General features: G+C 37.6%; 1 protein-coding gene across 5 annotated transcripts in view; it reads right to left on the bottom strand.

Moving 5' to 3' along the window:
• Positions 1–5,700: 5,700 nt before the first annotated feature.
• The window catches only part of LOC133818602 (protease Do-like 7), a 33,362-nt gene continuing 20,750 nt past the window's right edge, over positions 5,701–18,312 (bottom strand). The window contains exons 20-27 of one of the 5 annotated variants that reach the window (XM_062251587.1): positions 18,240–18,266; positions 17,660–17,887; positions 17,024–17,093; positions 16,809–16,924; positions 15,865–16,080; positions 15,325–15,482; positions 14,774–14,885; positions 5,701–6,406 (exon numbers count right to left, since the gene is read on the bottom strand). In XM_062251587.1, the coding sequence (XP_062107571.1) occupies positions 6,242–6,406; positions 14,774–14,885; positions 15,325–15,482; positions 15,865–16,080; positions 16,809–16,924; positions 17,024–17,093; positions 17,660–17,887; positions 18,240–18,266 (1,092 nt within the window). In that variant the 3' untranslated portion in view covers positions 5,701–6,241. Of the gene's footprint in view, positions 6,407–14,773; positions 14,886–15,324; positions 15,483–15,864; positions 16,098–16,808; positions 16,925–17,023; positions 17,094–17,659; positions 17,888–18,239; positions 18,267–18,312 lie in introns of those variants that run through there. The other 4 variants (XM_062251588.1, XM_062251589.1, XM_062251590.1 and 1 more) reach the window with 4 other exon arrangements.

Genomic DNA, 18,312 nt, shown 5'->3' with positions numbered 1-18,312 from the left:
TCATATAATAAAAGGGAAGGACAACCAAAGTGAGGTTGTGAGGAATCGAACCCCTTACCACTTGAAGGAAGTAAGGACACCAAAACCACTAAGCTAAGAAGATAAAGTGTAAATATTAGGCTAGAGATGGAGGTCTATTTATAAGAACCATAAGCTCATCTTAGCCGTTGGATCTGATTCTTGATCAATGGTCAAGAAGGGGGCTTGGCACTTGCCTTGGGATCTGCGGAGCACAATGATAAGCTCACATTCACTCTCAACATCTCATAATAGTCCTCAACTCAATCGTATGTTTCTCTTTAATGCCACAATGAAGAAGCAAGCTGATACCTCACGGGCATCTCAAAAGCATCGCACCTTGAAGTCTACAAGAGAACCTGAAGACCCTCTCATAGACTGGGGGGCAAGTGTGGATGCCAAAAATCAGGTAAGGAAACACAGGCAGAGCTCCCAAGTGCCTCGCGAGGTCATTTCCTTGCCGAGGACCCACACACACCTGGGAAGGACACGTCTTGCAAAGCTTGTACATCATGCCAGTGAAGGCGCCTGTGAATGTTGACATTTCACAGGATACCTCAATATTGGTCTCAGGACTTCCTAAGATAATAACCATACCTCGAGAGTTCCTTACGTCGCGTCATCCTTGCACCGTGCGAGACTCGCGCCACGCGTGCCCCTCATGCTGCCTATGCGCCCCAACGTCTCGCTCCCCAGCGTCTCGCGAGGCTCTAGCACCACCATCTCGCATAGCCCTCGTGCCCCAACATCTCGCGAGGCCCTCGCACGTCAGCATCTCGCAAGGCGCACGCCTCGTCTCGCATCCAGGGTGTCGCAGGGTTAAACCGAGGTTGTCGTGGGGTCACGCCAAGGAATTCGCGAGGGTCACGTGAGGTGCACGCCTCGTCCCGCGCCGAGGGTCTCGCGAGGGTCTCGCGAGGCGCACGCCCCGTCTCGCACCAAGGGTGTCATAGGGTCACACCGAGGGTGTCGCAGGGTCACACCGAGGAAGTTGCGAGGGTCTCGCGAGGTGCACGCCTCGTCTTGCGCCGAGGGTGTCGCAGGATCACGCCGAAGGTGTCGCGGGGTCGCACCGAGGGAGTCGCGAGGCACATGCCCACCTACGATGCCATACCTTTCGCCTAGGGTCGAGAGGCCCCTCTCGTCTCATTTTCATAGGACCATCTCGCGAGGTCCTTGATTGCCAGGCATCTTGGAATAACATATAAGGATTTCAACACTTGAAGCCCTTGGGAATAAGGTACCTTGCGAGGGTGAAAACCTATAACTTGAGGAGCTCGTACAAGTATGGAATGCACCTACAAACCAAGAGGAGTTGGAGTATGGACACGATGTACACGCCAGACGGGTAGTGGTCATACGAGTAAGGTACCTAATGTGGTCCTCATCAGCCAATCTCTGACACTCATACTAAGCAAGTAGTGGAGACACATTCGAGCACTAAAGTGGGGTGCTCCCACAGACTCTGACCATGTACTGAAGCGGACACCACAACCTTCTGCTCCACAATGACATGTGCCACAACCCTGACAATGTACATACGTACAATCTTGTCCCCTGGGACCACAATGTATCAGGGGCCATTAGAGCCCCACTATAAATGGATCTTCTCCTCTCCATCGAAGGGGTTGGAAAATTTTTGTAATATCAGACTATTCTAAGAGCCATATACGAGTTCTTCTATTGTACACTTGCAATTTTTCTCCAAATTTCTACAAGCTCTTTTGCATTCATTAAGTTCTGATTAATTCTTTAAGTTTTCCATCCATATTTCATTGACGAGTTTCTGCCGTCAACAGAAACCATTGAGTGTTTTACACCTAGCTTTTGTAAGAATACTTTGTTAGGTTTGGTGCCCTAAAAGCATGTGAGAAGACATTTTTATTGATTTAAATAAAAGTACAATTTTATTATATTTGATTATTGAAATTATTTCTTGAATTATTTCTATATAAATATCATAAAATTCCATATTCATTTATGAGAATATGATCTTGTATGCGTACGAGAGAATTAAGATCATATATAATGAATAAAATAGCCAGCAACATATTAAAGTACGGAATCTTTAATCCATGGTTGCTAGTACAGTTTACTAAGCATATGGGATGCGAGTAATCTAGATTCAGATTACTGATGTGGATGGACATCTTGGTAAATGTACTTTATATAATTATGATTATATATGATAGGATCGATGTGAATTAATTTCTTAATAAATTTACTGTTTGCCATAAAGATTTAATTCATATCTTAAAAGATGATTATTTGTAGATTAGTCTAATTCCTGAGTTGTCATGAACTCTTGTTCATGTTTATTTGATCTTTTGATTCATTCATTAAGGTCTCTTAATATAATGAGGCTACTGACTTTTGTTTTGGATATTCAATATCTTGAATGGTTGGGAACATGATTTTACAATAATGGAATCCATGCTTTCCTAACTGATCGAATATTGCTTCCCTTAAGGTTAATTTTGTGAGTGAATAGTTATTGAGCTCAAATCTATAATATGATTATAGATTAATTATTCACTGGTGAAGTAATGGTACTTGAGAAACAAGAGGTAATTAGAAGGGTAAAATGGTAACTCTTAACCAGCTCTAATTAACGAACCAATAAATGGATGATAGAACTACATATATTGATTATATCAATGGGCTACAAGAGAATACTCTGTAAATATAATTTTATAATTACTCAGAGTGTAATTCCATATTTATAGTGGAGTAATAATGGAATTAATAAATAAGATTTTTTAATTAGTAGTCTGGTTTATTAAAGCTTAGTATTATAGGTACATGGTCCCCGAGTCGCCTATGTCCTACATTGTCAAGGGTAAAGACGTGACATGCAAGATTAATGAAGAAAATGACTAAATTGCAAATGAATTAATTTTTCTGGAGCTAAGTGCTAATTATGTGCAATTAATTAATTATTTGACTAATTACTTTTTATTTGAAAAACTTTATATTAGTTGAAATTAATATTAATCAATGTTTGGATTAATATTAAAGACAGAGTAAAATACTATCTTAGTATAAGATAATTATTCAAACTGATAAATTAAGATAAGGTTAATTTGAATTAACGATGTTTTTTTAAATAATATTTATATTATATTTGGGGATAAATATATTATCTTAAAGTTAAATTAAACAAATAAATAAGAAAAATTAGGGACAACTAAGTGGCGCCACTTACAATGTCATGTGTCCCTGGAATTTGAATTTTAAATTTCAAATATTATTTTTTTGTTTTAATTATTTAATTATTGTTTTAATTTTATTATCTTTATAAGTTTAAAAAGATGTGATTCTTTTTAAGTCAATTTATTCTGACATATCAAAAGTATCAATAGAATTTTTTTCTAAGCCTGTAAAATTTCAAGAACTCTCTATACCCTTCTCTCTTCTCCAAACTCATTAGATTTCATGTGTTGAGAACATCTAGAGAGCCTAAATAATCAAATCAATGAATCTTACGTGCCCACACACGTCTTTCTGTGTTTGACGAACGGCTTGGAAGACTAAGGTATGAGTCTTCGCTAGATAGGAAGATTGTTTGATTATACAAAAAGACTCAAGGACTCTTGATAGGCTACAAGAGGTAATCTTGTTCTCTTTTTGTGTGTTAATTTGATGTATAGATGTATGTATTGATCCTGGCTCAGTATTAATAATTTTTAAAACCACCACCCCATCCACTGCATCCCTGATTTTATTCAAACTAATGCCAACACACTTGACTATGTATTTTAACCAATCTTTACATTCCCCCCACTTGGTTAAATACAAATTTCATCTTCTAGCTCAAAACAGTATTGGTGCCTAAAATAAAGTGTCTTTCGACTTGAACTTTACCTTAGTGAAAATACCACAAAGTCTTATCGAAATCATTGGTTGCGTAAAAGCTTGAGCGAAGTATTCCTTATGATAAAACTGGTGATACCTCACACACCTCCACTTGGTCATTCATTTTCCCACTTTTCTCACTTAGCACTCATATGACCATGTGCTCATCCTTTTATTAACTTTCTAGGAAGAAACTCCAACTCCCATGAGAGGCGGCACAACCTCTAATAAGTTCACATAGATGAAGTACTTACATCATCTTTGCTACATTTACAGATGATTGTTGCACTCAACTGAACTTCATTAAAAGTCATTGGTTTAGACCTCACTCGGTAGCAACCAACATAAACCATCTTGGATGGAACTCACATTAGTTTTAGTGTTGGAACCATCCGCTTATCAATAACTTGTTCTAACCCATTAAAGTATTTCCCTTGAAATTAATGAGGTTGGAGTTGGGTTGCTATTATTAGTGAATCTCTTATTCTAGGAGTTTCAGTCTCATCCCTTTTGAAGTAGAACTTACTAACTTTCTCACAAGAGGTATGTTTGCATTTTTGTATTTGTTTTTTCAAGTTTTACACTTTCCAAACGTGTACATATAAAAAAAAACACCCAAATTAAAAAAAATCACCACAAATGGACACCCGAGTAAAAAATTACGTCTCTTCCAATAATCGGATCAAACACCATCGAGCAATCATTGAACAAAGTCGATTTTTTTCATGAAAATCTTGATTTGTTTTTATTATTTATGAATAAATAGATTGCTTTGAATATATTTATGTATGTGGTTATGTATATAGTTTCATATTATATTTAAAGTAATCTTTTCTAGTTTCTTTTTTTTTCTAATCTAATATTTACTTGGGATTTCAATAGCTAATTCTATAGATATTTCTATACGATACATTTACAAGATCAAAATAATTATAATCAAATAACATAGAAAATAATAAGAAACTCATTATTTAATTATATTCCTATCTCTCTTATTATTACGTAATTATACTTATTATATTCATATATCTAATAAATGGAAGAAAAGAAAAATAAAATCAGTACTTATTTTATTTATATAATATTAACGAAAAAAATAAATACTTATCATAATCCATTAACATACAATATAATAAAAAACTCATTTAATTACACTCAAATTATTATGTAATTATAGTAATTATATTTATATATTTACAACTTTCCATACTGGTTTTTTTTCCTAGTGCCACGACGAGAATGAAAGTGACAGTATTTATTACTATTGGGCGAATGAAACTGATTTAATATAGTTTTAAAATTAAAATAAAAAATGACCAAAAAGATTGTAAAAGTACTACTTTTTTCTAAATTTAAAATAAAAACTAAATATAAAAATACTCTGAAAATTAAATAATTATTTATATAAAATTTAAAATATAAAAGTACCATTCATTAAAATATAAAGCTTGAAAAATGATTTAGCAAAATGTTTTAAAAAAATATTATGTTAAAACAATAAAATCAAAATTACAAAACTACATTAGAAAATAATACAACTATGGTACCTTATCCAAATTTATTGTTTTAAAAGAGAAATGCAAAAGAGAACGTTAGTGTGTGAAATTCATTGATTATTCTCCCATATCTAATTTAGAATACCTCGGTCAAGTTCTTTCCATATGTAAGATCAAGTGGGAAAGAACTATATCGTGTTGAAGTTTCGATAAATAAATCTATACTACTATATGCATTTTAATTTTTTAAACAAATATCTGAAGTGACAAACAACAAATATACATATGAGATATAATCTTTAATACACGCATTGTAGAGGAAATATCAGTCTTACACGCACGCAAAGGAGATGCAATTTTTATCAGATAAAGAAATTCTTATCCCATTTCACACATTGTAGAAAGATCAATTTTCAACACCACAGAAAATGCTAGCAACAAACCATGAGAGCAAATAAACATAAAGCTACAAATAAAGAGGTTTGTTCATTAAAGAAATAAAATATTGGGATGGGCAATCGAAAAATGAGCTTGTTGATATGTATATATATTGCGGTCCTAGTAAAAATCGCTTCAGGTATCTTTTATAAAATATATAAATCTTCTTTCCACTAAAATTAACCTCTTGCTATAATTTATGATTCCCCAGGTTGATAAATAGCTAGCTGCCTGTTTTGGGTAATATGCCATATTCCCATCCACTCAAAATGATATGATCAGCCTCAATTTTCATGCTCTTCCAAAATGTAATATTTCGATTTCATTACTCGGAACCTCCAAGGCATCATGGAGTGAGAAAAATATTTCGAAGGTACTTTACAAGCTTCCTTCTCCTGCTTCCCAAGCGGTCTCATTTTGGCATACGTGATACTTCATCCTAGTGTTTTAATTACAGTTCGACGCCATGTTGCAGTATCCGCATCAAACCTCAACTCCCAGGTAGGCCAGTAATGCAAGTCCTGTTTCAGTGTTAGTACTCTAGGCTTCCCATTCAGATGCACTGTCCTCACACGAACAAACTCTCCATGTTCTAGACCCTGGTGCCATTTCAAAAAAAAAAAAAGATAAGCATGTTCTTTAATTGATGAATCTACTAATCTACTAAACAGGACAAGGATTAGTTGACAAGACTCAATTACTGTCAATAACAAGAGCTCACCATAAAAAATAACAATAATAATTTGTTCTACCCCAGTCAAAAAAATATTGGATTTGCTAAGATTGGTTTTTGTAATGTGTTGCTCTTGCAGATGAGAAAAAAGAGTTAGACAGAACCAGTCAAAAAAATATTGGATCGCTAATATTGATTTTTGTAATGCAATGCTCTTGCAGATGAGAAAAAAGAGTTAGGCAGAATAGTGTGGTTAGCAGCGAGAGGCAAATAGAGTGTGTGTGTGTGTGTGTTAGACCTGAGGTGCGTTTCACATATACTAGGAGAGGTAAGAGGCCCAACGGCCAAGGGTAGTTTGGGGAGCCTAATTGTTTTGTAAGGGAGGCTTTTTGGTAAGGATAACTTGATGCTTTATGCATCTTAATATACCATATTTATATCTATTCTATAAGACAACTTTTATATAGGGGTGTTTATTGGTCAAGTTATAACATATTTTAATCTAACCCAATGTAAAAAAACAAGTTTAACGCGTCTAATGTTTTAGGCGGTTTGGTCAGGTTAACCTGCCCAAACCAATCTTAAGTTTTTTTTTTATAAAATGATAAAATAATAGATTCAACAAACTAAAAGTATAGTATACATCTTCCAAACTTAGACATATTATTCTAAATTGAAATTTAACACATTATTTTAAATTCATTGTGAAAAATAATATTTAGTATAATATATATAATAATATACGTAATGTATGTATGTATAAATGAACAAAAAAACTCTTAATCGGTTTATTTAGACAGGTTGGTATAATTCCCAAACGGTCCAATATAATAATTGGGCATTTTGAATTTTTGTCGGGTTACATTTTTTGTCGGTTTACAAAAACTTTTGCACAGCCCTACTTTTATAATTATTTAAAATATATATATCATTTTCTAAAAATTTGACCAAACTACCCCTTCCATTCAACAACCCCTCCTCTCTAACTTCGCTCTTTCTCTCTCTCTCACTTCTGAGATCACTCTCTTTTTCTCACTCACGAATCTCAGCCCCTAGCCACCACATCCATCTCCTTCACAAACATCGTCGACCACCACAGAGTCTCTTTCTTCGCGTCATTGGCAACCACCATACAACCACATCTTCCTCCAAAAAAAAAGGGTTGAATCTAGATGTTTAGTGTATGTGTGATGAATCTATGACAATGAGAACTTTAGAATAAGGATTTGAATGAGTTTTTAATATCTACGTTCAATTAAAAATCATTTAATGAATGATTACATTTTGAAGGTGATGATGGGTTTGAAAATTTAGAAAAACGATAGTGCCATAAAAACTTAATTTTTGGCATAAAAATGATGGTATGACAATGGTTCAGCGATGGTACCATAAAACTTAATTTTTGACATTTAAACAATAGTACCTTAAAAACTTAATTTTTAGCATAAAATAATGGCTAACGATATGGTATAACGATGGCTTAGTGATGGTCCCTTAAAAACTTAATTTTTGGCATAAAACGATAGCTAACAATGGTATAACAATGCATTAGCGATGGTACCATAAAAACTTAAAGCGATTGCATTAAAAACGATGATCTAGCGATGCGTTAGCAATGGTACCATAAAAACTTAATTTTTGGCATCAAAACGATGGCTAACAATTGTTTAGCGATGGTACCTTAAAACTTAATTTTTGGCATAAAGCATCTCTAAACCATCGTTATACCACATTTTATGCCAAAAATTAAGTTTGTAAGGTGCCATCACTAAACCATCATTATACAATCGTTAGCCATCATTTTATGCCAACAAACAAGTTTTTATGGTACCATCGTTATACCATTATTAGCTATCGTTTTGATGTCAAAAATTAAGTTTTATGGTATCATCGCTAAACCATTGTTATACCATCGTTAGCCATCGTTTTATGCCAAAAATTAAGTTTTTAAGGTACCATAGCTAAACCATTATTATACCATCGTTAGCTATCATTTTGATGCCAAAAATTAAGTTGTTATGGTACCATCACTAACGCGTCACTAAACCATTGTTTTATGCAAAAATTATGTTTTTAAGGTACCATCGCTAAATCATCGCTACACCATCCTTAGCCATCATTTAGATGCCAAAAATTAAGTTTTATGGTACCAATGCTAAAGCATCGCTAAACCATCGTTAGCCATCATTTTACCATCGTTTTTATGCCAAAAATTAAGTTTTTAGGAACCATCGCTAATGCATCGCTAAACCATTGTTATATCATCGTTAACCATCGTTTTTCTAGATTTTCAAACTCATTATCACCTCCAAAATGTAATCATCCATTAATCAATTTTTAATTGAACCTAAATACTAAAAACTCATTCAAATCCTTTATTCTAAAGTGCTCATTGTCATAGAATCATCACATATACACTAAATATCTAGATTCAAAACTTTTTTTTGGAGGAAGATGTAGTTGTGTGGTGGTCAGCAATGACGCAAAGAAAGACCCTCTATGGTGGTCCGACCACTGTGAAGGAGGTGGTTGTGGTGGCCAGGGACTGAGATTCGTGAGGGAGTGAGTGAGATTGAGAGAGAGAGAGTGAAGTTAGAGAGAATGAGGGGTTGTTAAAAATGGAAGGGGTAGTTTGGTCAAATTTTTAAAAAATGGCATATATTTTAATTGATTATAAAACCTGTCATATAGAATAAATAGGGTATATTAAAATGCATAAAGCATCAAGTTTTCCTTTGGTAATTTCTAATATCATTATGGGAGATAATATACTATGTTTTGTTGCATGTGTGAGTGAGGGTAGGCTTGAGCTAGTGATTTGTTCATAGCATCGTGGAGAGACCCAGGTTCCCGAAACCTGTGGAACTTGTCTCTTATGCTATTTTCTAATTCAATAATAGCTACCCTCTGTTCCCTAATTATTTTAGTTTGGATAGAAAGCTATTGTTCCATTGGTTTGGCTTGTTGACAGGTTTCGGATCTTATCAATTGGTATCAGAGAATTCCAATTCTAGTGGATGCCTACTCGGGTGGAGTCCGCAGTTGTCAGGGGAAGGGGGGGTGAATGAGCTACGGGAGACGGTCAACTCTCATTCTCACAATTTGGCTGCCATTACCGAGAAATTAGACCTGATGCTTAAGAGCCAAGCTTTCATTGCTTTCGAGCTGGCTATCGAGTCCCTGCATCCTAGTCCTCACGGAGCGCTTCATATTCGTCGAGGTCGACACAGAGTAGCGACCTTGTTCCGTACGAGTGATGGCGGGCGCCGTCCCAAATTCTGGGCCCGGAAGATTGAGCTTCCCGTTTATTCTGGCACGGTCCCGAATGATTGGACGCAAGGATTTGAAAGGCGAAATCTTGAGGCGAGACGTTTTCTCTTTGTACCACAAGGCGTCATCCTCAAGGTGCAACGAGGCATACACCTCAACAATAAGAACAAATAAAATTTTTAAAAAAATATATCATAAAATTCATGAAATATCATAAAATTCATAACACATAATTCCATATCGAAGTCATAAAAGTACTAGTTATAAGTCTTAAAATCTGTCGTGAGAGATGAGAGAGGAGGGCAGCTATTTCGTGACTTACGAGGTTGAGGGGAGGAGTTGTCGTGAGGTGATGAAAGGAGAAGAGGGAGAAATGTTTTTATGGTTTTCTTTTGCCTAATTTGCTAAAAAAAGCTCAAACTAAAGCTCATTTAACTCATTTAAAAGCCCAAAAACAACTCTTAAAAACAATTATAAAATAATCCACGTGAGGCACAATAAAACAGTCAAATCATATAAGATGAGGCATGCGCCTTAATGCGTTTCACCTCAGAGGCGTGTGCCTCACCAACCTAAGAGGCGTAGCGTCGAAGTTTCACTGCCTCGCCTCGAAGCACGCCTCGAGGCGTACGCCTCAATTTCATAATATCAGGCTTAACTATTATTTCTCATTGCAACGTCTCAAGGCAACAAAGCAGCTCGAGGCAACGGTGATGTGTTTGGAGGGGCGGCGTTGCATTGGCTTCGATGGGAAAATCTTCGGTAACCAATTGGGACTTGGGAGGACCTTAAGGCTCTGCTCATTCGGCAATTCCACCCAACCCATGAGAGCACATGATCGTTTCTTTGGCCTCCAACAAGATTCGACGATTTAGGAATATCGTTGTCAGTTCGAATTACTCACTTCCTCTCTGGGTTCTATTGTAGAGCCAATTTTGGAGTTGACGTTCCTGAAGGAGTTGAAGATGGGAATTCAAGGCATGTTACGCATTTGAGAGCCCACTGGGCTGGTGAAGACAATGGAACTGGCAGAGGCTATTGAGGCCAACCAAGCCCTAGTTCAGGCCCATCGTTTTGGACCGGGGAAATCAGGTCCCAATCGGCCCTTGGGGACTTTAATCATTTCTGAGCCCAAGGGTGCGTTCGTTTCTTCTTCGTCTTCTACCTCGTCAAAGTCTCCATCGCCCAGAGTCCCACTACTACTCATCGGAGACTTGCAGAGGCAGAAATTCAAGAGAAAAAAACATGCGGGGTTTGTTTCAAGTGTGATAGGAAGTGGCACCCATAACTAGGAGGTGGTGGTGTTAATCAACAGTGGCGCCACTCACAATTTTATTACCTCTAAGTTAGCTACCAAATTGGCTCTACTGAATTCTTCCACTAAGTGTATGGGGTTCAAATGGGTATGGGTCAGGCAGTTCGGGGGGAAGGCATTTGTCGAGCAGTACTACTGATTTTGCAAGACTTAGAGATCATTAATGATTTTCTACCATTATCCTTGGGCAACACAGATGTTATTCTCGGTATCCAGTGGCTGGGGGGTGGGGTGGAACCTATCATCATTGGAAAGATCATATTATGAAGTTGAATGTGTGGGCAGTCCGTTACTTTGAAGGGTGACCCTCCTTACACAAGACCCGCGTCTCCCTTAAGTCCATGATTCGCACTCTACAACACGAGCAGCAAGGCATATGGATCGAACTGGGTTGCTCGACCGTGTCTACAACAAACAACGAATTACCAACGGCTTTCTCGGGTCTATTGCCACAGTTTGCTCCTGTTTTTGACATGCCGACTACTCTGCCTCCGCAACATTCTCATGACCATGCCATCACTCAACGACCTGATGCAACTCTAATTAGTGTGCGGCCCTATTTCTACCCCCAAAGTCAGAAGCATGAAATCGAAAGGCTAGTGGGGGAAATATTGGATGTTGGGATCATCCAACCCAGTAATAGCCCCTTCTCAAGTCTAGTTCTGGAAATGAAGAAAAAAGATGGCAACTAGCGCTTTTGTGTGGACTACCATGCTCTTAATCGGGAGACAGTCGCCGATATGCTTCTAATTCCAGTGATTGATGAGTTACATGGAGCACGAGTTTTACGAAACTCGACTTGCAATCCGGATATCATCAAATACGACTTTGCCTTGAGGACATTCAAAAGACTGCCTTCCGTACTCATGAAGGGCATTATGAATTTGTGTTCATACCCTTTGGCCTCACTAATGCGCCAACCACATTTCAGTCACTCATGAATGAGGTTTTCAAGCCATTTCTGTCCCTCTTCGTTTTGGTCTTCTTTGATGACATCTTGGTCTGTAGTCCAGACGAAGCCACTCATCTCGAACACCTCTCCTTGGTACTACACACATTAGCTCAGAATCAACTCTATGCGAATTTGAAGAAATGTTGCTTCGTTCAGCGGCAATTGAAGTACCTTGGGCACATCATTTCGGGCGATGGCGTGGTTGGGGATTCTGCAAAAATCAGCCATGCTTGATTGGCCACTACCCAAATCTATCAAGGACCTGCGTGGATTTTTGGGACTCACGAGTTACTATAGGAAGTTTGTTGCTGGTTATGGAGCCATTGTGCAACCCCTTACTGACTAATTGAAGAAGGATCGCTATGGGTGGACGGCGGCTATCACTGAAGCTTTCAATAACCTCAAGAAAGCTATGACTTTCGTTCCCATGCTCGCCCTTCAAGATTTTTCAAAGACCTTTGTAATTGAAAATGATGCATCTGGGTCCGAAATTGGAGCAGTTTTGATGCAAGAGGGTTGACCCCTTGCTTATTTCCCCAAAGTTTTGAAGCCTCGATCTCAGTTGAAGTCTATCTACGAGAAGGAACTCATGGCCATTGTTCTCGCCATCCTCAAATGGCGCCCTTACTTGTTGGGACGCAAGTTTATGGTGCAGACCGACCAAAAAAGTTTAAAGTTCTTGCTTGAATAGGATCTCATCGCACAAGAGGTCCGCCAGGATCCTTTCTTTTCCTGCGTGTTAGCCGATCTTGAACAAGGCAAGGTGATTTCAGATTTTTCCATTGATCAAGGGCGTTTGGTATACAAGGGCAGGTTGGTTCTTGCTGCCTCGTCTACTTTGATTCCCCATTTCTTGAAGGATTATCCCTGCTCGGCCATTGGGGGTCATTCAGGTGAGCAACGGACTTACCAGCAGCTTCGTAGTGATGTATATTGGCCAGGAATGAAGCGTGTGGTGATCGAGTTTGTTCGAGCTTGTGAAGTATGCCAGCGAAATAAACATCCTGCTATGTCTCCAGCAGGCCTTCTCCAACCATTGGGACTGCCAGAGAAGGTGTGGGACGATTTGACTATGGATTTTATTGAGGGGCTTCCTAAATCGAAGGGGTTTGACACTATCCTAGTTGTGGTAGACTGCCTGAGTAAGTATGGCCATTTCATTGGCCTCAAGCATCCCTTCAATGCTCAGATTGTGGCCAAGGAATTCCTTCAACATGTGGTTAAGCTACATGGCATGTCTTCCTGAGTCATCGTCTCTGATCTGGACCGTGTCTTCCTGAGTCATTTTGGGTTGAATGGTCTTGGCTTCAGGGCACCGAATTGAAGTACAACACAGCGTATCACCCCCAAACAGATGGACAATCAGAGGTTGTCAATCACTACCTTGAAACTTACTTGCACTGCTTCGCTTCTGAACGTCCCCGAGCATGGGCCAAATGGTTCTCTTGGGTTGAATATTGGTACAATACCTCCTTCCATTCTTCGCTAGGTTGCACCCCGTTTAAGGTTCTCTATGGACGGGACCCTCCCTCTTTGGTGTGCTATTCTTCATATTCTACCTATATCTTGGTTGTGAACCAGTGGTTGGAGGACCGGGACTCGTTCCTTGATGATTTGAAAATGCATTTGCTGTGAGCGCAGCAAAAGATGAAGGGCTCCGCTGATTTGTCACGCCGTCATGTCGAATTCTATGAGGGGGGCCACGTTTTTGTGAAGCTTCAACCGTATAGGCAAAAAACTTTGGCCAACCGTAGAAATGCGAAACCCGCTACCCATTTCTATGGCCCATTTCGGGTCCTAAAGCGAATTGGGGCTGTGGCTTATCGATTGGATCTTCCTATTGCCTCCGTCGTCCATCCTATGTTCCATGTGTTGTCACAACTCCGAACAGCTATAGGCACAGCTCATTCTTCTTCAACGTTGCCACCTACCTTGACTGTCGATTTAGAGTTAATCTTCGAACCAGCAGGGGTGTTGAATGTGCGCCACATTCTGTCTAATTCGGGGTGGTCTTCTTTCCTTTGTTCAAGGCTACTTGGGAGAAGTTTGACGTCATCCGTGCTCAGTTTCCCACTTTTGACCTTGAGGACAAGGTTAAAGAAATGGGGGGTGGTAATGTTACACCTGAGGTGCATTTCACATATACTAGGAAAGGTAAGAGGACTAACGCCCAAGGGTAATTAGGGGAGCCTAATTGTTTTGTAAGGGGGGCTTTTTGGTAATTACTGAGATCATTATGGGGAGCTAATATACTGTGTTGTATGTGTGAGTGAGGGTAGGCTTGAGCTAGTGATTTGTTCACAGCATCGTGGAGAGACCCAGGCTCTCAAAACCTATAGAACTTGTGACTCTTCTGCTATTTTCTAATTCAATAATAGCTACCCTCTGTTCCCTAATTCTTTCTGTTTGGATAGAAAGCTATTGTTCTATTGGTTTGGCTTGTTGACAGGTTTAAGATCTTATCAGTGTGTGTGACATTTATGAATTATAATATAAATATCCAATCAGGGTGATATGGGCTGGTTATTGGTCTCTGTCAACTTAGGAATTCAATCCATTCTCTTTGACAGTGCCCTTGTAAAGTTTCCCCAATTTTGGGGTTGGACTATAAACTCCACCCAGCTTTATTACTATTATTCATGACATACTAATTAAGGAAAGCAAAAAATTATAATATCACGAGAACTCCAAACGGGTTGACTTATCTTTCTCACGTATTCTAAAAACAAATACACTATACACAAGATAGAGAGTACCTTTGTCACATCTGCAAAAGCATCTAAATTTGGAGTTGGCTTTCCATTTACTTCAACAATCCACTGAAGAGCATATAGGCCATATCTATGCACTGGACTACCATGACACCACCTGATAATTTCTCAACTTGTGATCCCCATTTTGTATACAACAAACTTTATAAAGTGGCTTGCAATATACATGTTTACAGAAGAAAACTAAAAAGATGCAAGTACTCTCAAAATCTTTGCATATTAAAGCTTGGCAGAAAAACTGATGTATAAATTAGGCGTATCTAGTAAAAACAAATAAATAAAAAAGAATAGCAGTAGAAATATACTAATGATGCACGGCCAGTATAAGTGTAGCAAGCTACCCATTTTAACCCAGTCCCAATGAAAGACGGCATTTATTTTCTACAATATAACTCTTAGTGTTGAGGGCAAGAAGCCAAGAGTCAATATTATTGTCCATTAAACCTGCCAATAGGATAGCATCTAGATACAGGATTTTTAAAACCACATTTTATATTTCGTTCCGTTTATTATTTGCAAGTGAAGAGAAGTCTTACCTTGCCACATATACGCCGTGACCTTCTTCTGGAAGAAATCCAAGAGCACGAACTGCAGGATGAGGATCCTGAACAATACAACCACACCAATTTATTGCACGGGTGGTGCCACTTCCATCTCTAACATCAGTTCCCACTTGAAGATCAATTTCACATCCCTGGAAAGCATGTAGATGGAAGTATGAACAATAGAGCACAATTACTAGTCATTGGCCAAAAAAAATCCAAACCAGTAACAAGTAATGTACACCACAAGATAGAATATACAGGACCATACTTTTCTAAGCTAACCACCCAGCCACTTTTCCCAAAGAGGAAAATTATAAAACAAATTGAAATAAATTGTTCATAATTTATTTCATTTACAGTTTATGTAAATGATTTTTTATTTTTTGACTAAGAAACAAAAACTGTTCCAATCATTATGAGAAAAATACAAAGGAAAGAGGGAGAGAAAAACATAACTCTCACCCCAGAAACCAACAAAACATGCAACCAGAAAAATAATAGAAAAAAATAATAAAAAAAATTGTAGCTCACCTGTCTGAAAATGGTCATGTTAAGTTTCCCTTCATTGTTATCGTATTTGTCCAAGGCTTGACATGCATTTTCAATGTCTTGGAAGCACGTAACTGGCTCCTTGTTGATTGCCAACACCATGTCTCCTTGCTCTAATTGATTTTCAGCTTTTGATTCAGCAAAACACCCTTTCACACGTAATACTTGTCGTCTGATTGGATCTTTCTTAACTAGAGCCTGGAAAAGGATTTCACCTAGATTTAGCAACAAAGATAACAAAGTTGAGGGTGCTCTTAATTACTTTGATATATCAAACATCACTTATCCATTAAGAAACAAGTAAATTGAGTTTCTAGCTGTCATCCAACTCTAGATCCTTTGTTATTGTTATTGTTCTTGTTATTAAACAAAGCAGCTCTGCTTGTATTAATATATTTTTTATTTTGCAAGACTTGCCTATTATCTCAGAATTCTGTAATTAAAAGTGTTGACAAAAATGGTGTAAAACGTATGGTAAGTGAAAAACGTATGTTAAAAAAATAAAATCCTGGTAAGCACATAAAACTTGGCTAATATCAATCACCATCCTGTCCTTACACATCTATAGAGCAGAAAATAAGGACAGAAATCAGCCATCCTGTTTCTTGATTGAAAATCTAATTCTTATACTCATTCTCTATCTCTTTCTGTAATCAAGCACTATTTCTGTTTCTTTATTTAATTAAATATAAATAAATAAAAGTATCTAGTTCTTCAGCACTACCTATGACAATCTACATGAAGTTTTACTAACTCGAAGACCTTATCAAGACATGTCTCCAGGTTGCGTGTTTAATGTAAACAAGATGGAGAGTCTATTAATCATTTATTTCTGCATTGCAAATTCTCTTTGAAGTTCTGGTTCAATTTGTTAAGAGAATTCAGATTGCAATGGTGTGTGCCACAATGCTGTACAGATTTACTACCTTTTGAAGTTTTGGGTGGTTTAGCCAGACAACTTCTGTGGAAGGTGGAAGCCATGGCAATATGAACTTTATTTTTTCTCTGTCATTTTTTTTTAATCTATACTCCACGCCTAGCCCTACAATATTTGGGGATCAGGAAATTTCAGCAATTACTATGTAGGTCTCCAAGAGGGGCTTGAACCTCAAACCTTGTAAGAGCAAACCACATGCCTAACCATTTGAACCACCCTTATTGTGTGGCGACATGGACTTTATGGCTTGAAGGAAATAGGACATCTGAAGAATCTGAGGAAAATGAATAGAGTTTATGGGACAAAGTTAGATATTGGATAGCAATATGGCTATATGATTTGGATTTTCAAGAGTATTGAATTCAAGAATTTATTCTTTCCTATGCTTCAGTGTGATTGGCAGCTGTGGCTGTAAAAAACCATGGTTGTGTTATGTATATGTTAGTTTTGTTTATATTATGGGGTGAGGTGCAGTAATGTTATACTGGCATTTTAGGTTGTAACTCAGATGATATATATTATATTTTTTCAATACATCTTTGTTTCTCATACAACAAATATAAATGGCTGTATGATGCAAAAGAGTTTAAAGGAATTTCATTTCCTAATTTAGTCAGGGAATGGCAATATTTTCTGTAATGGTTTTTTGTTGCTGTGGTGGGTGTTTTCACTCGCTCTACTTCTGTATCATTTCTCTCATTAATAAAAGCTGTTTGTTTCTTAGCTGCATTTGATGAGTCAACATGACCCTAAAACACAAATCTTAAAGAGCAATAAGAGTGACTAGTGTATACATGGAACATGCAGAGAGAAGAGCACAATTTACAAGAAAAAACAAACCTGGACCCAATCATCGCTCAGCCCATAACTCCTGGCTTTTGATAGCAATGTAGGATATAGCTCAACCTCTAAAATTCTTACAAGAGGCATTGGTCTTTTAATACTATTTATGAGAAGAGGAGGCCCACTTGCACCATTTATAATTTTGTCAAGAACTTGGCTGATTGTTGAAATTGGGATGCCTCGGACAAATTGATGATCTTCTGAAGTGGTCGATCCAAACTTTAGCTGGAAATGAGAATAAAACCATGAGAACATATAAGAATGTAGTCACAAAAGAGATTACTTCAGAATACTGATTGCACAATTAACACCATTAAAACTATTAAACAGGTTTTAACTGGAAATGTAGAAATAATAGTATGTTGCGATCTGGCATGGTGTAATACATAATACATATAACATCTCAATACTGATCCAAAAATCACACTAAATCTAGCAACTCTCACAGAACCCCATTATCTTGTCAGTTCTCCCTTAACCAAAATAAAAAGGAAGAAAAAAATATAAGAATGCCGCACGACTTGAGTTCGACAAGTTTGACAAGTTTAAGGATGGCTCCTTGGGGTTGTGAATTCACCATTTGTTTCCTTAAGCGTTTTTTTTTCTGCATCAGTAAATAATGGAGGATCAGACACGTCAATATACGTGCT

This window comes from Humulus lupulus, chromosome 2 (assembly GCF_963169125.1).
Source record: "Humulus lupulus chromosome 2, drHumLupu1.1, whole genome shotgun sequence".
NCBI classification, from domain to species: Eukaryota; Viridiplantae; Streptophyta; class Magnoliopsida; order Rosales; family Cannabaceae; genus Humulus; species Humulus lupulus.
Note: the sequence above shows the minus strand (reverse complement) of the source record. Positions and strands in the feature narration are given on the sequence as shown.